Here is a 27,992-nt window from a genome sequence, read left to right as displayed (position 1 = left end):
TAACATGCTTTATGTTCAATATGATAGTAGGTGCCATGACCAGAGATGGAGGAATGGATATAGCAATAAAAAAGGATAAAGAACCACAACAGATGAACACAGGGGAATGGAAAGAAAAATAAGATAAAAACAGAGAGGGAGGCAAACCATAAGAGACTCTTAAATACAGAGAACAAACTGAGGGTTGCTGGAGGGGAGGTGGATGGGGTTGGGCTAAATAGGTGATGGGCATTAAGGAGGGCACTTGTTGGGAGGAACAGTGGGTATTATCTGCAAGTGATGAATCACTGGGTTCTACTCCCGAAACCAATACTACATAGTATATTAACTAATTTGAATTTAGATAAATAAATTTTTAAAAAGGATAGATTGTTCTACTAAAACAAAAAAATTGCTGTTACTGTTCTATCCTAATCTGTCAGTTCTCACCTGAAGAGGGGAATCAGACTCTGTTATGCAATTTAAGTGTGTGTGTGTGTGTGTGTGTGTGTGTGTGTGTATGTGATATGTTTGAGTCACACTCTGGACCTACTGAATCAGAGTCTTTGGGAGGAAGGGGGCAGATTTTGGAGATAGATATGTACATTTCAAAACATTTTTCCCAGAATTACTCTAAGTTCATCTTTTTCACATCTGTTTCTTCTTCCTAGTTAAAAAACAGAATGTACTTCTAGGGAACTGAATAATAATGTAACAGTCAAACAAGACAGTGTTAAATCATGCTGTGATGCCATAGCGCTACAGCCTCTTACAAATGAGATATTTTGGCCTGCAAAGTGTTCTGAGTCTTTGGGGACCTGGTGACTTTGCCCTTGGTGTCACATGTAAACAGGTCATTTGTAAAGTGACTTCATAATGGGATCTCAGGTTCTAATAAGGGGATAGAGCTCTCAGTTCATCAAGAGAATTGAGCCTTTGAGGATTTCACTAAGAAGTTCTTGACAGAGGGAACACCAGGGGAATGAATCACATTGTTCCTTTTGGGAAAAGATGAAAACTTTCTTTGTGGCTATGTTGGCTACTGTCTATTTCTCATGTAAGGATTTGTCAAAGAACTTTGGGGAGGGAGTAAACATTTGATCTTCCAAGGAAAGTAACAAGCCAATAATAACTGTTTTCTAGATGTATGGATTTTTGAAACTTGGAAATTTCTCTCAGAGATGAATTTACTACCTCAGCTAGAATGAATATCAGTGGTGAATCCATTTTCCAATATTCCAAAAACTCTGCCATAGACAGATTCAGACTTGAGATATCCTAACGGGTGATCTATGAAAGGTGTAATCACTATTGAACAAATAAGTTAGTCTTTTGAGTTGATAATCAATTTCATCTCTCCTCCTGTCTCTTCTTACTACTTTTCCACTACCACACACTGGCATTGATTGTGTGGGCACGCACATGTGTGTGTATATTCAAATGCCTTCAAAAGCAGTATCAATTTCTAACATGGCTTACTATTAGAGCACAACCTAATGTTATCAAATCTCAAGAGAGGGCTTAGCTCTTCCAATTAACTCCAGCAACATTGGAATTAAACCCATGAAGTGAAACTAAATCTGCCAGCTGAGAATTGATCCGGTGAAGTAGAAGGGTAGGTAAGGACACTCAGCTGCGGCAGCTGAAAGAAGTCAAGGCTACTAAGTAAAATATAAAGTATGAAAGTTATAGGAATCATTAATCGCTTGGGTTAGCAGTTATTGACACAGAGATCCCAAGCAGAGCAAGAGGCTTCCTTATAAGCAGATTGAGTTTGGAAAGAAGATATTTAAGACAGGCTATAGTCAAAAAAGAATGCAAGTATCTAAGATTCCTGTCAGCAGGTAGCCAGGCTGACCATCAAGAACTAGACTTTCTTTAAAATAGGTCTACACAATGTCTGAATAGCCCAGCTGTGGATGATATACCAAGACCCAGAGGATGAAGTCTCTCCTGACTAAAGTCATCATTACACCTAGGAACAGGTTATGGTTGAATTCTCAGATGGGACAGTAAGTGTGCTTGCCGAAGTGCTTTGGGAAACAGACATGGCTAGGCAAATGTTACATGAAGGAGGCACATATTCTTCTATGATTTTCCTGGTTATTAATTTAGATGGGATTCCTTAATAGGTTAGTTAACTGTTCACATCTAAATACTACAGATTTTACTTGATCCTTTCTCCTAAACATTTCTCTTTCAGATATTTTTGGTAACGCTCAATATAAGGTAAGTTGTCTACTTCCTACGTGAGAATGACTTTTACAATCTTAGGCTTCTAGTATTTCTATTAGGTTGAACCATATTAAACCCCATGAAATTGCTAATTTTTGATTATTTCTGATTTACATGATGGCAATGCATATAGTTCAATGTACCCATCTCTGTCAAAAGAGATGCTAGGGTAAACCAAGATTCATCCCTGTCTCTACTGCACCTCTATTTCCTTATATACCACTAGTAATTAAAACTCTTAATTTCTGGGAGGGCAGTTTCCTCCTTCTAAATTCATTGCTGTTACGTGCATTTAAGTTCTCCTCACTTCTTGCCTATATTACTGCAGTGGCCAGCTAATGGTCTTCTTTCACTGGGTCCGATCTAGGAGTTGGCAAACTATGGCCACTTATTTTTAGAAACAAAGTGTTACTGGGATACAGCCATGCTCATTAGTTTATGCATTGCCTCTGGCTGCTTTTAGGCTACATGAGGTGAGTAGTTGCAACAGAGACTACGTGGATTAAAAATTATAAAATACTTGCTACCTAGCGCTTCATAGGAAAAGTTTGTCAATCCCTGTACTAATCTCCACACTATAAATATGGGCCTTCTAAAATACAAACCTGATTGAGACATCTCTCTCCTTAAAACAGTGACTTCTAGTACTAGTGGGAGATAAACCTTTTTGCATGCCTTATAATACCTTCCTCAAGGCAGCCTTTCCCCCTAAAAGGAGAATTCCCTTTTCCCACCTTAGGTTCTAGGTAACTTAAATTATTTTGGACTCCAAGTTATTCTAATTTTGTCTTTGTGTATATAATTCTCTCCAATTAAATAATCCTTCTTTTCATACTCATATTCAACTTTTGAAATCATTTTCATCTCTTAAGGATACACCAAGGAATCTTTTTTTTTTCTTTTTTCTTTTTTGGTAAAGCCTCTTCAAACAAACCGTGTAGCCTTACCCATTCAAAAAGGAGATGGGAGACATACACAGTATTTCTCAAAAAGTGATCTGAGTACCTTCTCATAATATTAGCAAGGATTTTAGCTAACTTAACAATGAATATTTTTATTGTAATCATTATAACTTTTATTTGATGTGTGTTAGAAAAAATACAATTACAACCTCAAATCCAAGATATCATGGATATTCATGTTTAGGATATTTCTGTGGTGAGTAGTCAAGTTTAAAAAGGAATCCCATTCCGTAAAAAGTACTTTAAAAGAAAAATGGCACAAGAATTTGGAAGGAATTATGACCCAAGTGACTGAAGCTGGCAAACATTGCTGCAAGCGATGGAAGCCATTGAAGTTTTGTAGACATGGCGGCAGCCTGACCTATGGATAGCTAGATATCATGTGATCTGGGTCAGCGAAGTAGGAAATTGTGGCAGCTCACTCCTTTATCTGCTTATTACATGGTGCTCATGACAAACCCCCCTGCAGACAATTTACTCTGCCACTCAAGTCCTCTGAATCCAGCTTAGTCCAACTCTGGGACTCTGAAGGAAGAAAAATAGAACCGGGAGGTATTGAGGAAATCTTATCTCACTATTGCAGCCTCCTAATCCCCAGAGGACTGGTCTATAGCGAATACCGGAGTAGGACCATGCAGGATATTCCAATCCAGGCACCACAGTTAAAGGGAGTTTTGATGAACTAAAATGATTCTAGAAGCACTTCAACAGTGGTTGTAGTCATTTTTTTGTCACTTCCCAGAATGTTCTCTTTCCCTTCTAACAGAGTGTTCTCTTTCCCTTCTAACAGATACATATCACACAGCCAAAGATCAGGGCTATATGGCCTCAGCTGCCTTTCTTTTCTTTTTAATTTTTTTAATGTTTTTATTTATTATTGAGACAGAGAGAAACAGAGCATGAGTGGGGGAAAGGCAGAAAGAGAGGGAGTCACAGAATCCGAAGCAGGTTCCAGGCTCTGAGTTCTCTGCACAGAGCCAATGTGGGGCTCGAACCCATGAACCGGGAGATCATGACCTGAGCTGAAATCAGCCGCCTAACCGACTGAGCCACTGCCCCCCCTCAGCTGCTTTTCAAGTGGAAATCCCAAAGGCTCCAGCTGCTGAATTTAAGATAAGGAAGTTTTGATGTTTAAAGAGTGAAAGAAGACCTATTTTATCATTATCCCCTGTCTGCACAAAAAAGAAAAACTCCCAAGCACTTCTATTAGAAGCCATTAAGAGATCATTACAGGATAGAGAGTTTGACCTGTGAGTTTTGTTTTAGGACATTCTATGCAGTTATTATCAAAAGAAGACCGTACATCAGAAATCTATATGTTCCATAAGAGTCAGCCCATTATGTGCTTCTAATAACGTTACGTATTCTAATTCCTGCATCTTCTGCTTCGCTAACATGTAAGTGAAAACACCGAACCCAAAACAGAAATTTGTCTTGAGAACTTAATATGTAGCTTACTGATAATATATGGAACTTTTGAATCACTATATTATACACCTGAAATGAATATAACTCTGTATGTTAACTACACTGGGAATTAAAGTTTTTTTCTAAAAGGCAACCCTGCTACACATTTTGGAAAACTTGTGTGAACTCCTTAAGACGTGATTCTGTAAACTAAAAACGTCCGTGGAGTTTGACTCCAGCTGGCTGAACCTCAGGGGGCTGGCCATAACAGGGACTAAGTGACAGATTCTAAGTCTCTCCTGAAACTCCAGCAGAGAAGCTACCCTCTACCTGTTCTGAACATTAGGTTTCAATGTGAGATTATACGTGAAAAAAGTTTCTGTTCTTAAAATGTTTGAAAATCAAACATTGATTTGATTGAAAATCAAAGCTGTAAGAAAAATCACCCTTTTCAAGATAGGGCTGTAGCAGTAAGTCTCAGCACTCCGTCAGAAGACCTTGGGTTGAGTCCTGCCCTGGCAGCATTAAGTGATCCTGGGAAGTCTTATAACAGCTCTATACCTCAAGTTCTCATCTACAAATCTGAGATAGTATTTCAGTCTAAATCCTTCTCCACTACAGATGCCTCCCCTGGCCATCCTGCCTAAAATAGATTTACTTTTCATGTTAGTATGCTTCTGTTTCCTTCATCATTCTTATCAGATATTTTCTTTTTATTTTCCTCTCTCTTGGGTTTTGACCTATCAACAAACACAAGCTCCATGAAGTTAGAGGGCAGGTTTGTGATTTTTTTCTCAGCACTTAATACAGTGTCTGGCACAAAGTAAGCACCATAATAAGTACTTGTGGAACAAATGGACAAATGAATGAATGGGTTCTTAGGAGGGATGCCTGTGATCATGGGTATAAAAAGCATGTTTAAACTTAAAAGCACCCTTTAGAGCTAAGTTGTCTTTAAGTTTTATCACTTGTACTGGCTCAGTTTCTCAGTCGAGTGGCTGGTTAAGAGTAATGGCTCTGACTCTGGACTCAGATTGAAATTTCAGCTTTTCTATTTCAACCACACAACCTGTGATGGGTAACTTAACCTCAGCAATGACCTGAGAAGTTGGCAGTGAGAACTGAAAAAGCTAACGCATAAAAGGAGCTTAGCATCATGCTTGTCATAGGTCCCCAGTGTCCTTGTTGTGTTGCTTCTAACTAGACGACCAGCCAGCCCGGTTTGCCTGGGACCTAGGGTCTTCCTGGGGTGTGAGACCTCAAGCGCCAAAAGAGAGTGGTCTCAGGCAAATCAAAACAACTGGTCATCTCGCCATCAGCAGGCCTTCCTACCTGACCCCTAGCCCCTACTTCTTCTTCCATATCTACCAACTTTTTCTTTCACTCAGAAATATAACCTGAACCATCGTCCTCCTCAACCAGTGCAATAGCAGCCTCCGGACCATCTCAACACCTCCTCAAATAGTCTTCCTATGTAGTGGTCATGATAACCTCCCCGCACACACTGTGATCCCTTAGAAGAAACAGAAATTTTACAGACTATCTCTTCCCCCCGGTTTATTATTAGCTCTCCACTTCCATCCTTTCTTCAAACTTACTGCTCACCCTCTTCCCTAGGATCTCAAGGTTTTGGGGAAATGAAAAGTGACTTCTTTATTGCTAAGAATTTGTTTTTAGAGTTTTCATTTAAAAACAGTGAATAATAAGTTATTACATTCACTGGTTTAAAGTATACAATCTGGTGGTCGTTGGCATATTTGCACCACTATTTAATGTCAGAATAAATTTCATTGGAAATCTGTATCTCTTCTGCCATCCCTGCAGCACCTGGCAATCACCGGTCTACTTCTTGTCTTTCTGGGTTTGCTTATTTGGAACAAAGTAGTATGAATGGAATCATACAATATGTGGCTTTTTGTTTCTGGCTTCTGTCATTCAGCCTAAGGTTATCAAAGTGGATCCATGTTGTAGAATGTATCACTTCTTCATGCCTTTTTACGGTGAAGTAATAGTCTGTTGTATGGCTGTACCACACTATTTTTATTGGTCCATTAGTGGGCAGTGGGTTATTTCCATTTGGGGCTATTGTGAATAATGTTTCTATAAACATTCATGTACAGGGTTTTGTGTGGACATATGTTTTCATTTCTCTTGGGTATATATCTAGGAGTGGAATTTCTGGGTCATATAATAACTCTATGTTTCACAGTTTGATGGATTGCCAGGCTGTTTTTCAAAGCAGCTGCAACAATTTACATTCCCACAAGCAATGTATGAGGACTCGGACTCGATGTCTCCTCATCCTCACCAACACTTGTTATTCTTCATCTTTTTTATAAAAACCATCCTAATGGGTGTGAAGTGGTATCTTGTGACTGTGTTTTGCATTTCTCTAGTGACAGATGATGTTTAATGTCATCCCATGGAGGAAATACCATTAGTTAAATGCCTATTCAAATCCTTTCCTCACCTTTCAAAAATATTATTCACCTTTTTATGGCTGAGTTGTAAGAGTTCTTTATATGTTTTGGATACACGTTCCTTATCAGGTATTTATTTGTAGTATTTTCTCCCTTACTGTGGGTTGTCTTTTCACTTTATTAATAATGTCCTATGAAGCACAAAATATTTTCACTCGATGATGTTTAATTTATTCATTGTTGCTATGCTTTCATTGTCATATCTAAGAAGCCAGTGCTTAACCCAAGGTCCCAGAGATTTGCTCCTTTGTTTTCTTCTAAGAGGCTTATAAATATTTTTATATACTTATGTCTCTGACCCATTTTGAGTTAATTTTTGTATATGGGATGAGTTAGGATATCCAACTTCATTGTTTCATATGCGGATATCCAATTGCCCCAGCACTATTTGTTGAAGACTATTCTTTCCCGACTGAATTGTCTTAACGCCCTTGTTGAAAATCAACTGATCACAAATATAAGGGTTTATTTCTGGACTCTAAATTCTTGCCATAAGTTTTGAAATTAGGAAGGGTAGATTCTTCAACTTTGTTCTATTTTAAATTGTTTTTGGCTATTCTGGCCCCTATCCTTAGAAGGTTATAAAGGCGGTTTCAGAGAATAATGTACAGATCAGTTTAGCATAATAGTTTTAAGAGTAACATGCTAGGAAAAAATTAGATATTTTAATAATAGATAATTGGCTTCAATAATTTGTAATACATCTGTAGTCAATACAAGGAAACTAGGAAACAAGTCAGGGAATGTCATTATTTCACTGTTTATAGTAGTTCTACAAATATCAATGCTCCAATGCCTATGACTTTGCTGGAAAGAATTTAGTATTTTCTAAGGTTTTCATTTTCTAAATAGTTCTTAGACAAGTACAAAGACATTAGTAGCCCTGGAAGGAAATACATTTTTCTTAGATAAAATCTGCTCCATTTCCTGTGGTGGTAAATAGCCTTGTCCATCTCCATCTCCCTAGTGTTTAATACACCTGTGTCCTACTGCCCGTCTTCTTTTTGTCTCAGGCCAGTTGAGAAATCCATTCAGCTTCCCATGCCTGGCCACTTCAGAGAGTTCACACATAAGAATTATCTGAGTCTCCGGCTGTCACATTTATCTCCTTCAGCCTGAAGTTTCTTTCTTTTCAGATTTTTATTCCGAGAAGGGGCCAGGACACATTCATGATGAGATGAGGGGGACTAAGCACAACTTGACATTATCTACATATGTGCCTCCCTCCATCCTTCAATTTCTAGTTCAGGTTCTGCCAGGACACCCCAGGGAAAAAGGCTGATCTGCAGAAGCACACCAAAGACTATTGGCCGAACATTTTGCTTAAACGCTCATCCTTTTAAAGCCATGTGTTATAAAAAGAAAGTTTGCTTGATATTACATATTTGGTCTTCTAAAAATAAATATGGCACAATGTTAAGCTAAAAGAAAATGTAAGGATATAAAGTGATATGTATTGTATATTTTGAAAAATATATTCATTACATATACAGGGACATATAAAACATATGAAAGAGAAATCATTATGGGGAGATTTTGAAAACTTATAAATAAACCTGATGTGACTTTTGTGCCTATTATATGCCAGCCATGGTGTGTGCTACTACACAGTAATTATCTCAATGTTCAAAATGATCTTATGAAGAAAGTATTGGTGTTAACTCCCATTCTGTAGATGATAAAACTGAGGTTGAGAGTAATTTAGGATGTATCAGGAGGTCATAGCTCACGAGGGGAGAAACCAAGAGACAAGACTAGGAATTGGACATCTAGAGACTTCAAACTAAACTTCAGATTATCTTATCTCATGATTAAAATCTTATATTGGGTAGAGTTTTGGGATTTTTCACAACAATTTCTCATATTTACCCATTGGCTTCATGAATATTTAATAAGCATCTAGTAAGTTCAAGATACTGTGCTAGGTGCAGAAGGTTAGAAAGTGCTTTCCCAAACAGGGCGCCTAGGAGACCCAGACCAATACTGGGTAGTAGGAAAGGATGTGATTATTCCCTTGTTTTGCATATAAAAAGAAAAGACTCCAAAGTTAATTGTTGCTTAATGTGAATTAGTATTTGCAAAAGATGAATATTTTTATTATTTCCCAGGAGCTCCTCTGGGGTTATTAATTTTCTTTAAAAAATGGGTCACTTTTTCATGAAAAATAGCAAAAGCCAACTGATTACAATTTAGCACAAAATGTTGTCATTGGCTTGCTGTTGTTTCTTACTGTATTTCTGCCAAAAAGGACAACTATCTTCTGTTTTCCACATTGCTGTATTTATCTTGCTCCTGACCACTGTGTCCTTTGCCACCAGCAATAAAAAGTTCATAGAGAACTTGCATGGTGAGCCTCAAAGAGCTTTCTCAGTAAGGTATCCATAACTGCGGTCATTTTGCAGATAAGATAATTCTGGTTCAGAGAAGTGAAACAAGTTCACCCGGCTACCTCAGAGAATCATTGTCCCCCTCTATACTTCTTAATATGCAGGTTCACACTTTTGCTAAAATCTCTAACAGTTTTTCACCATGGTTACCAAGCAGAGGATAAAGGAAGAGTGAGGGGAGAGCATGCCTTTGTAGCTATGAGCTATTTAAGTCAGGGGTTTACAAATCAAGGCCTCTCTTCCCTTAAAATCTCTACTAAAATACAGCTAGGTTAGAAGAAGAGAAGGTTACACTGAATACGTATAGTCTCTAAATATTTATATCAATTTCTCCTAGAGCTTTGAAAAACACTCTGAAAATTCAATATGGTGGAAAATGCAGAAAGGCTAAAAAATCTCAGAACATGACTGGATTTTCCTTCGTTCATCAGGAGTGAACCATTTGAATTAAACATCGTCTTTCTTTCAAACAATGGAATGCATTATATTACTTTACTTTTAAAAAATCAATAATCTTATCTTATGGAAAGCCCCTCTTTAACTCAAGATACATTTAATGAGATGCGCCAGAATTGTTTGTTTCTAAAAATACAGAACTGAGTTGAAAGTGACCCGACTTGGAGCCACTCAGTCTGATGGGCTAATGGGACAATTCATTTACTTATTCAATAAATATTCTTTAAGTACTTAGGAGATTGCGAGATTTGGTTAAATTCTGGGATCTCAGTGGTAATCAAAAGAGGTCTCTGTCTTTGTGCAGTTTACAATCCACCAAGGGAGCAGAAAATGAATAATTATTTAAATATATGACAATGTGAGGAAAAGTACAAGCTCATGACTTCTAGGAGCCAACCTTGGCATTGTTACAGATTAGCCTCCTACTCACTGCTAGGCCTTGGTGTTATTTAACATAAACAATTTCACAGAACATTAACACCCTGCACAGCCACTCTGTAACCATGATGAGTCAAGACAAAGACAGTACTACTCGGTCATCACACCTGAACACAGGCAAAACACGAATATTACGCAAACTAGAGAATACCAAATGTCCCTGAACTAGACTAATATAAGTGACTGGGATTTCTCTACCAATTACAACTTTAGCCTTTGTCTATTCTTCAAAATAAGACTTTTAAAGATACCGAAGTGCAGAATCACTCCATTCCTGAGGGTGTCCAATTTAGAGTAAAGCCAGTCTTCCTTAAATTTTCCCCAAATTAATTTAACAATCCTGAATCCTACACTAAATCCTTTCTAATGTCCTTTTCTTGAGCTGCCCTGTGGCTTCCCATGTGCATTCTCATTCTCAGCAACAAATCATAAACCCAAATTGTTCAACTCAGTGTTCCCAGTGGTCTTTGGCTGGAGGGCACTGACAAATGCAAAACTTGAAAGTAGCAACAATATTATGCCTATTGCTCAAAACCCTCTTTTCTCACTTCTCCTTCAGGGCATTGGGAGGGACATGAGGAATATGAAAATATGTGATATTTGAACTCTTAAATTAAGGGATAGGAAATATTTAATTCATTTATTTTTTCACTCGTTGACTCATGTGATACCTTGTTCCAAAAATAATTTAAGGCGGCTGATGTTATGTAGTGGATTCAGAGGTAGAGTGGGGTGCAGCCCCACTGAGAATGGTCATGTAAAGACAACACTGACCAAATGACACCTAAACACAATGGAGTACCCAAAGTGGGATGAGGGTACCCCAAATGACACTGATGTTTAACAGAATACTCCTCACCCCACAGGTCAGGCTCTCCCTACCTTTTCCTCAACGCGGGATGATATGTGAATCACTAACTATCAGGTTCGACCTGACTACCTGCCACCATAAACATCTTCTTCCCTTTTCCGGAGACTCTTCATTTCCATCCCCATTCTCCATCATTATCCCTTACCGATGGCAAGCTCAGTCTGATCTCATGATCTAAAAATGAAACAAAAAAACCTCATCCTCTCCCCCCTTGGTCTTAAAGAATTTAAAAAGCTCCAGTTCATTTCTCAGGTGAATCCAAGTCAAATCTCTTTTGGTCAAACCTATTCTTGTAAGAGGCATTTAAAATATGTGTGTGGGGCTTTTGCTGGTCACAAAGACTGGAGTGGTACTACCAGTATTCAGCGGACTAAGACTCTGTAATGCACTAGAGAGTCCACACAGGGAAGAACTGACCCATCCAAAATGCCAATAGTACCCCTATTGGGAAACATCTCAGGCATAGATGGAAAGCATCATTTCTAGCTTTGCCTCGCCCCATGCCCACACCAGTCATCAGTAATCAATGACTGTACATTCCACCGAGCTTGATGTGGCCTCAAAATCTTTCTCCACATAGCAATCCAGGCATTCCTTGCCAATCAGATTTGGCATGGAAGACAAAGCCTATTTTCCTTTTTAAGACCAAGGGAACTTCATGCTTCTCGAGATGAAATCTTCACCTGTTACCTTAGTCCTATTCTGTTTCCCATGCCTGTAGCCTTGCCTTGGTCATCTGATTGCTCTCCCAATCCTTCTAAGACAAGTTCCCTGTCAGAGAGGTAAGCTCTGTGGTTGGGACCCTGCCCCATTCCAAGCCACTCTGACAGTAAATGCCAGCCTGCCAGCATTACCTCGCTAAAGAAGAAAAAAAAAAAAAAAGCTTGCTCCTAGTGCAGTGAGTCAGTTACACCCTCTAGTGGGGAAACTATATGTGATATCTCCAACTTTGGAAGAGTAACACCCGAAAGAAACTCTAACTCAAAGTGATTGATGTAAAATCAAATCAAATCAAAACAAAACAAAACAAAATAAAAGCTGTGCTGATGAGAATTTCTATGGCTCCTGCACTATAAAAAGTCCAGAGGAATCTCTGAATCAGAGTCTCAGAAAAAATTGCCAGAAACATTAAAAGAAAGAAAGAGAGAAAGAAGGAAGGAAGGAAAGGAGAAAAAGGAAAGAAAAAGTTCCAGAAAGTTTTCTCTGTCCACTTTTTGGATCCCTCTGTGCTTTCCTGAACGTTGTCTTCATTCTCAGATAAACACTGACCACCTCACTCCAACCCCAACTCCAGGCAGTTCTAGAGTTACAGTTTCAATAGCAGAAAGTTTTTCTTTCCTAAAACTTCTAATAAAAGACTCAAAGCTTATTAGATTAGTTAGAATAGGATTACTGAATTAGTCTCTAAGCTGTGGCTACAAGCATGCTTCATTCTATTGAAATGGACTGACTTATAAGGCAGGCAGAAGCCAGGGGTGATGCGGCCCCACTATATGGACTAGAAGATGATAAAGAACTGTGCCCCAAAGTTGGGAATATCGAGGTGTTATCACCAGGGTAAATGAATGAGAGTCCAGCAAAAACAACAGATTGTTGACACTATCTTTCTGGATGCCATCTTTCTGTCCCCCAAGTCTGAGGTTGTCCCCTGGCCTGTCCAAAACTTAATGCCGTCATATTTTTGCCTTTACTACAATTAACTATTTAGCATTTTTGTATCATAATAACACTTTACCATCTTGGTAGAAAGCGAGGAAATGTCACCTAGAGATCTAAGCCTTCGGAAAATATGCTTTCATATTCATACAAAATGACTTGCCCATTCCACAAAGAGGCCTCTAGGTCATTTATGTTCTTCCTACTTGCTCTGTATCCCTAATATTGCTGAATTCCCCATTAGTCCCTCATTTCTCCTTCTGATACTGATGCCTCACCTCCTGCCACTTTGGTGCAAGTTAGACGCTCCCCACCTTCCTTCATTCCACAAGCACTTTCCAGGCAATTTGGGGAAACAAATGTTTTGTGAAGATTTGAGATAATAAGGAGGACAATGGCTAGCAATCAGAGGAAATTTATCAGTGTACTTTTGGTTAAGAGTGATAAAAATCCAGCTGCAACCTAGCTTAGGCTAAATAAGAAATGGGTGGGCTCATGCAATTAGGAGGATTCAGGGTGGTCTTTTTTTTACTTTTTTTTTTTTTTTTTTGAGACAGAGAGCGTGAGCAGGGAAGGAGTAAAGGGAGAAAGGGAGAGCATTTTTTAAATTATTTTATTTTATTTATTTTTGAGAGAGAGAGTGAGTGAGAGAGAGAGCCAGCACAAGCGGGAGAAGGACAGAGAAGAGAGAGGGAGACACAGAATCCGAAGCAGGCTCCAGGCTCTGAGCTGTCAGAACAGTCTGACCCAGGGCTCGAACTCATGAGCCATGAGACTATGACCTGAGCTGAAGTCAGATGCTTAATTGACTGAGCCATTCAGGCAGAGGCAGAGAGAGAGAGAGAGAGAGAGAGAGAGAGAGAGAGAGAGAAGAGAAAAAAAAATCTTAAGCAAGCTCTATGTCCAGCGCAGAGCTCAATGTGGGGTTTGATCCCACCAACTATGAGATCATAACTTGAGCTGAAATCAAAATTTGATGCTTAACTGACTGAGCCACCCAAGTGCCCTCAGAGTAGCCTTAACTCAAGCACAGCCACAGACTTAAGCGATACCAAGAGTCCATTTCTGTCCTCTGTCCTCTGCTAGTCTTTCATTACCTGCTGGTTTCATCATCTCTCACAGATTCCATCCACATGAGGAGAAAATGGCTGCCACCTCCCCGGCCATGTGTCTTTACAGTCAGCAGGAAAAGGGGTGGGGGTGGGAAGCAGGGAATGCTGGGACTCAGTCCAATCAATATCCAATTACAATCCCCAGATATGGGAAATTGAATTTTTTACATGATTAAGTGTCTTATAAGCTCCCAAAGATGAAACGTAAACATAGAAGTGAATATAAAATTACAGCTTTATTACTATTTTGTGTTAAATGACAGTCTATAAATAACTGTTATTTAAAATTCTTGTTGTATTCTAAGAAAATATAGCATATTAAAGAATATGATGGATGAACCTTATTCCAATTTGAAGTTTTTAATTGAGTATTGATTTGACCTTAGAATTTTAAGTTGAAAGAACCAGAATTTAGTAAGACTTTAAAACATTATTGGCATTTTGAGGAATTGTTATATATTATATATAAACATATGTAAATATTATATAAATGCAATCAGATTAAAAAAATACTTTAGTGTTTTTTTATTTATTTTTGAGAGACAGAGAGAGACAGGTCAGAGAGAGGGAGATACATATTGAATGAATGAATGAACCACGTCAGGCCCAAAATGCAATCGGCTTCTGAAAATTACAACTGTTCTCTCCCTATTACCTTTTGAATTGAAGGACAGGCATCGGCTTCTGTCCCAGTACTGGGCTCCCCTAGATGGGCCCAGTTCGCCGGCATTTTTCGTTTCTTCCCTTGTAACGGCTGAATGACATTCACCTTCTGCCTATAGGGAGGTAACTTGTTCATTCAGCTAAGATGAGGAGGGGGAATCACAGGGAAAACAGTGAATCCCAGCAGCTGGGACATACAGTTTGTGACAGGAAAAGAGATTGAAATGGTAGGCTACAACCAATGTGCACTGGGCCTTGGCTGCCTGATTAATAAGTTACAAATGCATACTTGAAGGTTTAAAATTTAATCACAAAGAAGCCATTGACATAATCCACAGGCTACTTTAGGGAAATTAATCAGATTGTCACTTGGGGGAAAATTACAAGAGTGTACGATTTAGTAATTAGGGATATGGGTTTTGAAGTCAGCTCAAATCTCACAGTGATTCTTTGCAATTTACAAGCTCTGTGACCTTTAGCAAAATACTTACCCTCTCTGAACCAGCGTTGCATTACGTATCAAATGGGGTGAGTGATACTTAGGGTCCAGAGTTCATTGGATTAAATGTGATGATGTATTTAAATGATTGGTAGAGTCACATTATGATGAAAGGAATCCAAAACCTAAACCAAAATGAGCACAATGAAAGTAAGACTTTGCAGAGGAGAGGCCAGACCCAGGATGATGAGACAGACACAATTAAGAAGTAGAGACACAGAAGCCCACAGGGGTTCAGACGGCGTGTTTGCAGTCATTTCCAGGGTCGCTGCAAAGAGCTTGAACTCACTCAGCGCCTGCTGTGCTGCTGGGCATCGCCCCCTTTTCCTGAACAGTTCTTTGTCCATGGTGTCTGTCCGTGTGCCTCGGAGCAGAGACTGTTTCCTGGTCCTCTCTCCAGCCCCAATGTCCTAATCCCAGGTCCCATGCAGTCTGTTAGAAAATGTTGGCTGGTTGTAAATAGTTCTCGACATTTCAAACACTTTTCTGAAGAGTAACTTCTTTACTCTCATATCTCTAGAGATCAGGCTAAAAGATCTGCGCTAGATGTAGTGACAGGGAAAACACAACATGAGTCCTTGTAAAAAGAAAGCCTGTGGTGTTTCCTAAGTTTCCACCTTCATCTTTTTACTTTCCTGTGACATAACTTTGCTCTGGTGCAGTTTGGCCCAGAGTAAAAATAAAAAGCAAAGGCTTTATTGCTTAATGCTTGATCAGAGCTCGTGCTTACAAGCTTGCAGGCTTTCCTTTCTCCCTCTTTTCCTTCCTTCCTTCCTTCTCATTCTCTTTCTTGTACTTTGTTTTGGTTTGGTTTGATTTGGCTTTGCCTAATCTACCACCTTGTGTTTGGTTTTGAAATTGCAATTCTCTATGCATATACTTATGTACAATATCCTTTCATAGGATTTCTTTATGTACCTTGGAAAAGTATAAAATGCTTTGAAAGTGAACTTGAGAAATATCACATGCTCAGGTGGAGTCCTTGCAACTTCAGGGATACTGAGAAGGAACAGAGGCCTCTGGACAATCAAATAATAACAGCCAAGTTTTGTGGGATTTTGCTGCATGCGAGGCACTGTTTGACGCAGATTACAAATATTACCTCACAAAAAAACAAACAGGGCAAAGACGTGGAGAAATTAGAACCATTGTGCACTGCTGGTGAGGAGGTAAAATGGCGCAGCCACTGTGTAAAAACTAAAAATAAAATTACCACACGATCTAGAAGAGATATTTTCATGCTCATGTTTCCTGACATATTATTAACAATAGCAGAGAGGTAGAAATAACCCAACTGTCCATCAATGAGTGAATGCAAAAACAAAATATGGTATATCCATACAATGGAATATTATTCAACCTTAAAAAAAATTCTGACACATACCATAACATAGATGAAACTTAAAGACATTATGCTAAGTGAAAGTAACCAAAGGCCAAAGGGCAAATATATGATTTCATGTAGAGTAGGTATCTAGAGACAAGAAGTGGAAAGCTGGGCTGGGCGGGGAGGCTGGAAGTTGCTTGGTGGGTATAGTTCTGGGGAAGATAAAAAAAAAGTTCTGGAGGTGGATGATAGTAAAAGTTGCACAAAAATGTAAATATGTTCTTTTTTCTCTTAAGTTTATTTATTTTGAGAGAGAGAGAGTGGAGAGAGAGAATCCCAAGCACTGCACCATCAGTACAGGGCCCGATGTGGGGCTTGATCTCACGAAACTGTGAGATCATGACCTGAGCTAAAACCAAAAGTCAGACACAACTGACTGAGCCACCCAGGCACCCCCAAAATGTAAATATTCCTAATGCCACTGAACTCTACACTTAAAAGTGGTTAAAATGGTAAATTTTGTGTTACATATATTTTGACACAATTAAAAAAACAACATGTAAGGGCACCTGGGTGGCTCAGTGGATTAAGCGTCTGACTCTTGATATCTGTTCAGGTCCTGATCTCGGGGTCATGAGATCGAGCCTGTGTCAGTTCTGTGCTGAGTGTGGAGCCTGCTTGGGATGATCTCTCTCTCTTCATCTCTCTCTGCCCCTCTCCTGCACATGTGCATGTGCACTCTCTCTCTCTCAACATAAATAAATAAACATTTTTTAAAAACTATGTAAGGAATCATTCATGTGCAGACTCAAAAAACTATGGCTGCATCTACTAGCCTTTCTTTTTGATACTTGTGCTAATAAAATCTACATATACCCCCTCCACAAATTAAAAATTAGACAAATGAGGTACTGTGATAAATTAAAGATGGCCACAAATTCTTTGCTGCTCCTTCAATTAAGAGGTAGGGTCTTATTCTCCTTCCCTCGAATCTAGGCTGGCTTAGTGTCTTCTTCACCAATACACTAGGACAGAAGTAACTTCTGGGATCTGGGATCTAGTGCCTAGAACAGCTCGCTCTCTGCATATTCCGTCTCTGAGAGTGCCCTGTCAAAGCACAAGGGCTTTCTTGTGAGAAACCCAAACTAGAGAAAGAGGCCATGTTCAGGCATTCGGATGGATAGCTCTAGCCGAGTCCTTATAGGACTTTCAGCCTGCCTTGCCAGTAATGTGACATTCATTTGAGCCTGAAGTCAGCTAATGTCTAACTGCAAATGTGTAAGAGACCCCAAGCTACAACTGCCCAACCATGCCTGGTCAATCCACACGACAGATCATAGCAAGTTGTGTTAAACCACTAACTTCTGTAGTGGTTTGTTATGTAGGTACTATGATGATGTGCATTTTTACCCAAGGCACCTCAAGCAGAGAGTGGAAACGCTAGCTCATGGTCTCTGTGCCAGTAAGGCACAGAGGAACTCACACTTGAACAAGATCTTTTTAAACTTCTAAAATTGTAAAGCCTGCATTCTGACCACTGAATGCATGGTTTCTCAGTTGAAACAGCTGTACACAAGATAGACTTCTCAAATAATCCTATCTTTACATTCATAGCTGAGCTCTACCACATGACTCAAGACCAACGGTAACGTGGATGTAACCCCGATGTGCATGGTATGTTCCTGCAGTTGTTACAGAGGTCCCATGGCCCTAAGAAGTGGCCATGATCAAACCCTGTCCCCGGTCCTCAGCCAGATTGTTCTCTTAAGTGTTAGACTTCGATCAAATTGACTAAGGGCCTAAGAAATTTCAAGGGAGAAGAGAGGCTGGTGCTAGAAACTATGAGACTATGAGAAGTAAGAGGCATTTAGAAATTTAATTAAAAAAGAAAAACCCTACAGTGGTCCAGGGCTATTTGGTGTAGGGCAGATTTCCCTGTAGAGGTCAGAGCGCCTCTGAAGTTGTCACTTTAAAAGAGCAGGAAACACTAGCTCAGGATTCTAATAAAAACCTGTATCACTAATGAACAAAAAAATCTTAGAGATGAAGGGATGCACATGTTCTACCTTAATATGTTAAAACTGAACTCGTTTTGATGTCTAATTATACACAGCAGGCATCCACAGCACTCAGAAAACATCTCTATTCAGCATTTGTTACAATGTAAGTATGCTTTGGTTTCCGCTTCTAAGTTTGAAGTAGGACACATATCTTACTTGCTTTCTAGTCCCACCATGGTACTTTTTACCAAGGGAAGAATGCTAACAGCTGGAGGAATTATATTCATATAAAGATTCATCCCATTTGCACTGAAGTAAACCTTATGGAATCCCTTGTATCTATGCCAGGATCAGCGCTAGACACTTCCATATATGATTCCTATTTGTTTTTCTAGACAATCCAGAAAACAGGGAAAGCCAAGGTTTGTGTTAGTGTTTAAGTTCAAATATGAATGAAATTGACGGAAGCAACTATTTTCACTGACAGGAAGAATGTAATATGAAAGTTGGGATTAAGGTGAATAGTGTATAAATAGAATGAGTTTTTATTGTTTTTTCTTCCCCGAGCCCTAAATCCAGGACACATGGTTTAACACATGGAATGGCACAGCAAGAACTGTCTGCCAAGATAAATTGAAACCCATGGTGCCAAACCATAGTAGGGAAAGAGAAGAAACCAGGTTTGGTATTAGGAAAAGAAGAGCAAGGACCAGCACCCCCCCCCCCCCCGCCCCAAGGCTCCCCAGTTCATCTTCAGTCCCTTGTGCAGCAGAATCCTCTAATCTGCCCCGTATCTTGTCAAATTGCATCTCGTACGTTTCAATGCACGCTAGCTTCCCTTAAGGGTATTTGTATCTATTTTAACGTAGGTATTTTAGTTCATTTTACTTACATGCATGCAGAGGTAAGAACGTGAGATTTGGAAGGTAAATATTTGGGTTTCAGTCCACCTGTGTGATACTAACCTCTCTGAAGGTAATTTGTAGCCATTAAACAAAGAGACTGATTCCTGCCCGTATGTGAAAGTGGTAGGCAGTTCCTAATGAGACCCTCATGCGCGAGCCCTTTAGAAACTGTAAAATACTATTCATTATGTGCAGAAACAACATCCCCAAAGTGGACAGAGGCTGATTTTACACTAACAGCTTTAACTTTCCCCTACAACTCCTCGCACCCTCCTCCACCAGAAAAAAAAATTTTTTAGCTAGACGAATTCTGGAAAAACTTCTGTTCGAACGCAGTCGTTTTGCAAATGGCAACTCGAGGTCCAAAGGCAATGTGAGACCGCCGAGCACCCGCAGAGCGAGGTGCAAACTGCAGGATCGTTACGCCTTGCCTCCGCGGCGACTCTAGGCGCTTCCGGCGCGTCAACACGGTCCCGGGAAAGATGGACGGGCCCCAGCCCCATCAGGATAGCCGCGCTTAACATGGCTGCCGAGCCTAGACGCCTGCGTGCCACACCCAACACGGAGACGGAGGGCCGGCCCCGCCCCGGAAGGCAACCCTCCGGAAATGCCTGAGCGGCGGCGGAAGCGGAAGCGCCGCGGCGGTGGGGGCCGCGGGAAGTGTCTGTAGCGTTTCTCCCTCCCTCACAACCACAATAACAGACGGAGGGCCGGCGTAGGTGAGGCGGCGGTCCAGAGGGCCCGGGGACCGGCGGCGGGCCGCAGAGCCGGGGATGTGGGCGGCACGAATGGAGGCGGCCGGATGGGGGCCCCGGGACTCCCGGGCTCCCGACCGCCTGGGCTCTCGGTCTCGGGCCCCTTTCAGGCCTAGAGCGTCCCGGAGTGCAGGGATTGGATTTGTGGTGCTTGGCCTTTAGGCCCTGGTGGTGGGGTTTGCTGACCTTGTCCAAACCTGGCCCAAGATTCTAGCACACAGAATTCTCTCTGGGTCTCGATTTCCTCAAGATAGGGGCGGGTTGGGGGGGGGGGGGGGGGGAGGTTGGACTGGACAACTTATGGGACCCTCTCCCGCCCCGGGTGTCACGAATTCTACGAATTTTACATTGTCAGTGTTTGAGCCAGTAAATTAAGGAAGACCTGTAGTCAGCGTGCTGAGGGGATGTCCCTGAGCAAGACGCAATGAATACGTCTTTGAGAGGCCGCCAGCCCTAAGATCAGGAGCCTCAAATTCTGGTCTTATCCTGTCCATCGACTCAACTGTGTGACCTTGCCCAGGTCCCTTACTTTCCCTGTAGCACACTTTGCGTATCTGTCAAATGAAAGTGTTGGTTGCCTTTGGTGCTTCTCTAAGCTCTGCGAATCAGATTCTCAACTCCCTCTGAAGGAGTCTTTTCTTAGAGACAGACCTGAAAAGCTCGTCTTCCCTGTCTCCTGTGTAGCCTGGAGTTGACTGATAAGAGGCATCTACTGTGTGTCTTCCCAGACACCAAACTGGCCGAGGGCACCTGGGCGCTTAGGAGGGTTCTGGTGTCGCGGAAGCTCTGTCCTGATGACTTGGTTTCATAAGTCTATACCCGCAACGTAAAAACACACTCGTGTGAAAGATGGGAGACGTTGGCTTTTTTCCTCTTTTAAGCTGCTATTAACTTGCTGGCACTTTGGGCAAATTCCTTCCAACTCTCTGGACTTGCGAGTTCTCAACTGGCAAATGAAAGTGTTGGATTAGGTCCCTGGTTCATGATCCTCCTTCCCATCCTCTGAGCACAACTGAAGAATAAAATAATGGCTCTTGGCTTGACTTTCTGGGAGAGGAAGGAGGCGGGGTGTGGAAAGATACACATGGTGTCGTCCTATAGACCGGAACATCTGCACTTGTAATTTTTAACTTTAACTTCCCTCCTTTGAAAATTCACAGTGCTGTGATTCTTATATTCTCTTAGGGCAAAGAATAACTTTTTCAGGTGTGTTTGTTTAAATGAATGTGTGCCTGGAGGTGTACACTTTAGTGAAAATACTAAGCCATAGCAAAGGAGAAAATGAAAAAAAAAAAAAAAACCCTAGGTTTCAGTAAGGTGAAGTGACATCGTAAAAATAAAATTGGTCTTTCCCCGGGGTTTAAGACATCTGTGGGCCTCACTTGTCCTTATCTGGAAGATGAAGGGTGGAACTGGATGATATCTGGACCCTTTTGGCGCTGTAATTGTGTTTTTGTTTTCTGAGGAGCTTGGTGGGTGTGGTGTGGTATTTCTTTACGCTAGAGAGACTATCCTAGGTAGTAGCCGTAGGATGTTTATGATGTTAGGAATGGGGTCAAATTAAATGATGTGCAAGATTGTTTTGATATGAGCAAGCTGAAGCCAATAAAGAAAGGCATTAAAACCTGAAGGGCAGGGAGACCCCTGACCAGATGGGATGATTGAGGACATTGGGAAGTTTTAAATGGGAGGAAGGGATTTTTAACGAGGGCATTGAAAGGTAATTTAAGTTATAGTAGTGGAAATGACTGACTTATAAGAAACTGCTAAGAGTAAGTTTCATAGGAAGAAAGACTTTGTCACCATCTAGCACTTAGTAGACAGTCAGTGGATGAGGAGGCAGATGGATGAACAGATAAGAGCAATTACGAATAGGAGTTTCAGGGCGCCTGGTGACTCAGTTGGTTAAGCATCTGAGTCTTCGTTTCGGCTCAAGTCATGATCTCACAGTTTCTTTTTTTCTTTAATTTTTTAATGTTTTTTGTTTATTTTTGAGAGACAGAGCAAGAGAGTGCGAGCAGGGGAGGGTCAGAGAGAGAGGGAGACACAGAATATGAAGCAGGCTCCAGGCTCTGAGCTAGCTGTCAGCACAGAGCCTGACGCGGGGCTCAAACCCACGAACTGTGAGATCATGACCTGAGCCGAAGCCAGATGCTCAACCAACTGAGCCACCCAGGTGCCCCTGATCTCACAGTTTCTTGAGTTGGAGCCCTGCATCGTACACTAACAGTGCAGAACCTGCTAGGGAGATTTAAAAATTTTTAAATTTTAATAAAAAAAAAAGTTTCTCCATAGAATTCTTATTTAGATACAGAATGAGGAATTGGTTCCATGTTATGAAAATTTTATGGAAGAAGAGATCCGTAAGTTTTCTGGTTAGTTGTAAGTTGGTTTATCTTTGCCCTGTACAGTGTATTAGTAAAAGATAAACACATACCCAGGAGGGCCTGGTGTGATCAGAGGAAAGGATTAATTAGTAGCATAAGTCAGAGATGGAAGAGGATGTTGGTTAGATGCTATAGGTAGAGGACGATTTTTAGTTGTGACATTTGGGGAATGAAGGAGTGGATTGACAATAGGACTTTCAGAGGTATCAGCAACTGTCAGAATTGTGAATATAAGTGTTAAAGTCTCTCCAGAGGTTTTAATCCTTAATAGAGGATTGAAAGGAAAAGAACTTGGGGTGCCTGGGTGGCTCAGTCAATTGAGCGACTGACTTTGACTCGGGTCATGATCTCGCAGTCTGTGAGTTCGAGCCCCATGTCCGGCTCTGTGCTGACAGCTCAGATCCTGGAGTCTGCTTCAGATTCTGTGTCTCCCTCTCTCTCTGCCCCTCCCCTGTTCACACACACTCTCTCTCAAAATTAAATAAACAAAAAAAAAAAAAAAAGGAAAAGAACTTGATTTTGCAAGCAAGCAAATGTTGGTCCTTCTCTGTAAGGTAGAGATAGTCAAGGATTAAACGAGGGGGTGAATTTGGGAGAAGAGAGAATGAACTGAAATAGTAAAAGGTAGTGTAGTTCTGTTTGGGAAGAGAAGAGCTTTGAACCGACAGGCTGGAAGAAGGGCAGACTTAAGAGAAATTTTATTACAGCAAAAACCGTGGCTTAAAGAATTACACACAGACAACTCGGGTTTCCTACCTGGAATGTACTTGCACCGCCAGGATGAAAAAGATGCTTCTAGTAGCTAAGGTCTGCTAAACAGCCAGCCGCAGAAAGACGATAGCATCCCCGGGACCGCTCAGGGCTGTTGAGTGGGGGCCTGCATAAGAAGGACCGCAAACCCTGATTTGTGGAGTAGGGTGCGGTTGGTGGCAGTTCTGTCAGAGCGTCCAGAAGCCCATCTCGGAGCAGTGGGGCCTGGCTCTGGAGTGCAGACAGCCCAGGTGCGGATCCTGACTTGATTAGCTGTAGTGGAGGCTGGGAAGTCCGAATCCCGGCCTGAACCCCGACACTTAATGCATGTTCTTGGGCCCGTGGCTTAACTCTTCTGGTCCTGTTTGCCCATCTGAAAATGGAGGGAGCTGATCTTTGGTAGGGACCTCTGGGTGAGCCTTGATGTGTGCGTGAACCCCTGAGATTGCATATGAAATGCATCGTGCATGGGTCTGGGTGTGTTTTATTTTCCTGTTGGGGGGAAGATGTGCAGCTTTCTCCCCAGTCTCAAGGGTTCATGACCCACAGAAAGGTAAGAACTGCATGCGCAGGTAGTCCCTGAGGGCCCCTTCAGCTTTGACGTTCTGGGATTTTATACTTCTCTCAGAATGACGGTTTTGAGTCTGAGCCTCCAGAACTTGCTAACCCTAGAAACAATGCCTAGTGCTGCTAAATACATTCTTCACATATTGTTACTCATCTGTTATTTATACTCCCCTCTCCCTTACCCTCTACGACTCTTCTGCTAGGCCCATTTCATTTGCTTCATCTTTACCTACTGTTGATAATTGGATTTTCTCTCCTTTCCTCTTTTCCTTCTCATCTACTGCTGCTTCGCACCTTTCCTACCTTGTTGAGTTTCTTAAATGGCAAATGTTGATATATTGGGTATAGGCATAGGAGGAAACCAAGACGTGCAAGGCTAGTTTTCTATTCTCGCTTGCTCTTATCCCTCATGCCACTAAAAAAAAGCAATTACAAGAGAGACACCATCATCACTTGGATTTTGCTGGTCTCGCATGGTGTTTTCTCCTCCTACAGGGATACCAGGCCTCTCTTACTCTCAGCATAGCCTGGCTAGGTATTTCACTTAAATGAAGATGAAGCCAACGTTAGTTGAAATAATTTTGTTGTCCTCTAGAGTTGGAGGGGTAATAAGTACTCAAAATAAATTGAGTCCTTTAAGGAGGAGTCTTTTTATCCCCGGATATTTCTAGGGGCAACTGGTTGGAGGGGAGAGGACTGATGGCTTTTGTTCCTGGCTGTGGGTCCTGACTGTTAAGCCTGTGGATGTAGGATGGCGCTCTTTTACCCTAGTGTTCATCTTCACGGGTCCCCCGCCATAGGCTTAAAGCAGGGGAGTCCCTACACCTGCTGTCAGCTAGGTAGCTGCATGACTGAGTCTTCAGTTCTAGGCATGATGCAGAAAATGATGGCCCCGATTTCACCTAACATGTTGTTAGTGCTAATAATGTAGGTCCTTAGGTAGTTCGTGTTCATGTGGACTGTAAGTTAAAGAGTTCTTGTGGGCTTGTTGGGGACCTGATCTCTGCATAATGTATGAAATCCTATCTGTGAGTAAGTATTTTTTTCTGAGTTCTAAACAAGTGAACTTTTATACACTCAGAGTTTTATAAACTCAGAGTTAAGGTGCAGGCTATTTTGTTTAAAAATCCAAGTGTAAGTTGTGCACTGAGGCTACTAAATCCGATTCCCACAAAATCACAGCCTGCAGAGTAATAGGGAGCAGCAGAAGGTGCGATCATAAGATGAGGGTGTACATTGTTAAGTGGATTCAGTAGAGGGAAAAAAAAAAGGAGAGGGAGGGCTAAGAAAGATTTTTACTTTTAGGATGAAAAGTCAAGAACGTATTCATGAAAGGTTAGAGTTGTCCAGATCCTTAAAAGTGAAGCATGTGCTAAAATAGGATAGCTGGGAAATTCATCCATGGTTGGGTTGGTTGGAAACTGGTTAATAGTCTCCTTGATGCATTTGTAGGTGCAGGTAGCTCTTTGTTATGTGCTTAATCCTATGGATTAAAATCTGATTGCATTTTTATCAGGGCAAGATCACTGAGTGCTGTCATAGCAAACAGAGTGCTCATAGGACCATGAAATGGTTCTTGGCAGCCTTGAAGCTACTAGATGCATCTGGAATAATGGAAAGACTGATGGATGTTCATACATCAGATATTTGAGGATTTATTATGAGCAAAGACTTGTCTTCACCTAGAGGCAGGAGATTGAGATTCTTTTCCTGGCAGAAACACAACCAAGAAAATACTACCTGAGTTGTAGGAGAAGCATGTGCTAAGTGTCGCAGGGAGCTCAAAAGAGGAGGTAAATAGAAGTTTTCACAAAGGACTTAACATTTAAACTAGATTTCAAAACAGATTAGTGATGGATTAGGCACAAAAGGGGAGGGAAGTACATGCTGAGTCAGAGTTAATAGCTTATTAGGAATGACAGATCAGTTTGGGGGCCCTAAGGATATCGGTGTCGCTGGAGTGAGTGTTCTGATGAGTAAGGGATAAGGATTGGAAGACAAGACAGGGAAGGTGCTGTGAGATGAGCTTGGAAGGGTTTTATCCTGTGGAAACAAGGAGTCCTTGCAGGCTGATTTGGGGTTTTTGTTTTTGTTTTTGTTTTTGTTTAAGAGGTATAATACACAAAACAAATCTAAATTTTCAAATAATGGAGACGAATATGAAAAGTTAAAATCTCTTTCCTACTTTCCTAAACCTCTATTCTCCCCAAGGGTAACCACTGTTAATATTTTGTTGTGGGACCTTCCAGAAATGTCCCGTGGAAACACAAGCATATTTGTCCTTTTTCTCTTAGGCAAATAAGGTAATGCTTTTGGCATAACATACATCTTGCTTCTTTTGCACTTCCTATGCAATCAGAGGAATGTTTTACAAAGCTCATTCTGCTTTCTATGTAGAGTATGGTACGGTAAGCATTTGTTCAGCAAATTACATATTGTGGGCCTGCTGTGTGGTAGGCTTTGTTCCAGGCCTGGCGGAGATCGTTGAGGAAGCCATTGCAGTGGCCCAGGTGAGGGCTGACAGAGGCCTGAAAGCCTGCAGGCGTGGATGCAAGAGGAGTATTTGAGACTGATTTCAAGATTTCTCATTTGAGCATTTGGTAAACTGGAGTAGGGAAAGCAGGTGTGTGTGTGTGTGTGTGTGTGTGTGTGTGAGAGAGAGAGAGAGAGAGAGAGAGAATGTGTTGTGGGTCGGGGGTGGCTGTAGTTGTGGAGAATTCAGGTTGGACATAATATTTTTGAAAGCTGTTCAAGATACTGAGATGAAGGTTTTTTATAGGCAGAGGAAGGAAAGGTTAGAGCTCAGGAGAGATAGGAACTAGAAATCTTTTAATTTTGTATTTGAAGTAGAGGAAGCCATGAGAATGGATACAGTTGCCCCAGGGAGAAGAAGATTCTAGGGTGAATTGGCAAAGGAGACTGAGGACTGGTCATAGAGGAATTCAGAGGATCAAGAGAATATTACTTGGGGAAAAGTGGTCACATGATGAGAAGAAGTTTACAAAGAAAGATGGGTCAGCACTGCCCCGTACTACAGATGGGTCAGGTGAGGGGAGCACAGAAGAGAGCCTGTTGGATTTCATGACAAGGAGGTCAAAATCACCTTAGAGCAGTTTCAGAGCTGGGGTGAGATGGAAAGGTTCATTTTGCCAGAGAGAGAGGGCAGTGAATAGGAAAAGGTAGGCAGTGATAGAAACAGAGGAGTGTATTTATAACTTTTTTTTTGTGGGCAATTCTCAGTACAAACTTCGATTTCTCCAGAGGTCTGTTAGCCAAAATGGGATGGCCAACATACAAAGAAGCTTCAGAGAAAGCAAAAGAGATGTCATCAATTGGGAGCATGTAGGTCATGCACCTACTCTTTGTGGAGTCCCTTAGGTCGATACTGCTAGGTGCCTGTTGATACTAATCCACACAGTTGTAGAGACATGTGTTTTTGGTTTACTAGGCCATGGCTGAGAGGCCACAAATTAGAGGAGTTAGAGGTGGGGGGTGTGTGTGTGTGTGTGTGTGTGTGTGTGTGTAATGCAGGGGAAGCCAAGCACACTGCCAACTGCTAGAAATTACAAGTGGCCTGTCAGTGAGGGAAGAGGCCAGAACACGCACAGGCACAAGAAATCTTGAGGATTTGCTTAGACTTATAATTTGCTCCCATATACTGGTAAAGCAAAGGGTCCCCAAGAACTCTACAGACTTGCGTAGTCCCTGAGGAGAAGTATCATATAATGGATATTTGTATTGATAACTGCAGGTCATCAAGAAAAAGTTAAGCTTTTCATGAGTCTACTTTGTAGGAAAATAGAAGCATGCAGTCTGCTTTGGAAAGTTTTAATAATAAAGGATTACAATTAGGAAAAAGGAAAGGGCGGTACGTGAAAGGGAGCAAACACTACGGACCCACTGATTTGGAACTGCACTTCTGTGCATCGCTGCCGTATGGCAAAGGTTAGGCTGTGATCCAGAGTTCTCTGAGTTTGAATCCAGGACGTTTTTAAACATTTTACTAGTGATAATTGATAATGCTATTTAAAGGACACTATTTTCACATGGTTTCTTCCTAACCTGATCAGCAAAATAAAACCTCTGGGTGCTTGTTTATCTGACTTTAATTTGCCCTCCTGCCCCCCTTCCCCCCTTTTCCTGTCTCTTCGCCTCT

At 41.2% G+C, this 27,992-nt stretch overlaps 2 protein-coding genes across 6 annotated transcripts in view; both read left to right on the top strand.

The window, feature by feature from the left end:
* The first annotated feature begins 907 nt into the window (after positions 1-907).
* Positions 908-9,923, top strand: LOC115294476 (serine protease inhibitor Kazal-type 9-like). Its single transcript, XM_029942408.1, has 4 exons — positions 908-1,036; positions 2,183-2,208; positions 4,443-4,573; positions 9,788-9,923. The coding sequence occupies exons 1-4, from the start codon at positions 991-993 to the stop codon at positions 9,885-9,887; spliced, it is 303 nt and encodes a 100-aa protein (XP_029798268.1). The 5' UTR covers positions 908-990; the 3' UTR covers positions 9,888-9,923.
* A 10,082-nt stretch (positions 9,924-20,005) lies between these two features.
* Positions 20,006-27,992, top strand: part of FBXO38 (F-box protein 38) — a 52,519-nt gene continuing 44,532 nt past the window's right edge. For all 5 annotated transcript variants that reach the window (XM_029943111.1, XM_029943107.1, XM_029943102.1 and 2 more), the window contains exon 1: positions 20,006-20,096. The gene's annotated coding sequence lies outside the window, so the exon portion shown is untranslated. The remainder of the gene's footprint in view (positions 20,097-27,992) is intronic.

Source organism: Suricata suricatta, chromosome 6, assembly GCF_006229205.1.
Source record: "Suricata suricatta isolate VVHF042 chromosome 6, meerkat_22Aug2017_6uvM2_HiC, whole genome shotgun sequence".
Classification (NCBI taxonomy): domain Eukaryota; kingdom Metazoa; phylum Chordata; class Mammalia; order Carnivora; family Herpestidae; genus Suricata; species Suricata suricatta.
This window is presented reverse-complemented; position numbering and strand designations above follow the sequence as displayed.

Excerpts from the sequence above, each read along its gene's own strand:
- LOC115294476 (XM_029942408.1), top strand. The coding sequence starts at position 991 with ATGAAAACTTTCTTTGTGGCTATGTTGGCTACTGTCTATTTCTCAT. Across the intron at positions 2,209-4,442 it reads TTGGTAACGCTCAATATAAG|GACATTCTATGCAGTTATTA; the intron begins GTAAGTTGTCTA and ends GTTTTGTTTTAG. Across the intron at positions 4,574-9,787 it reads ATCTTCTGCTTCGCTAACAT|AGCTTTGAAAAACACTCTGA; the intron begins GTAAGTGAAAAC and ends AATTTCTCCTAG.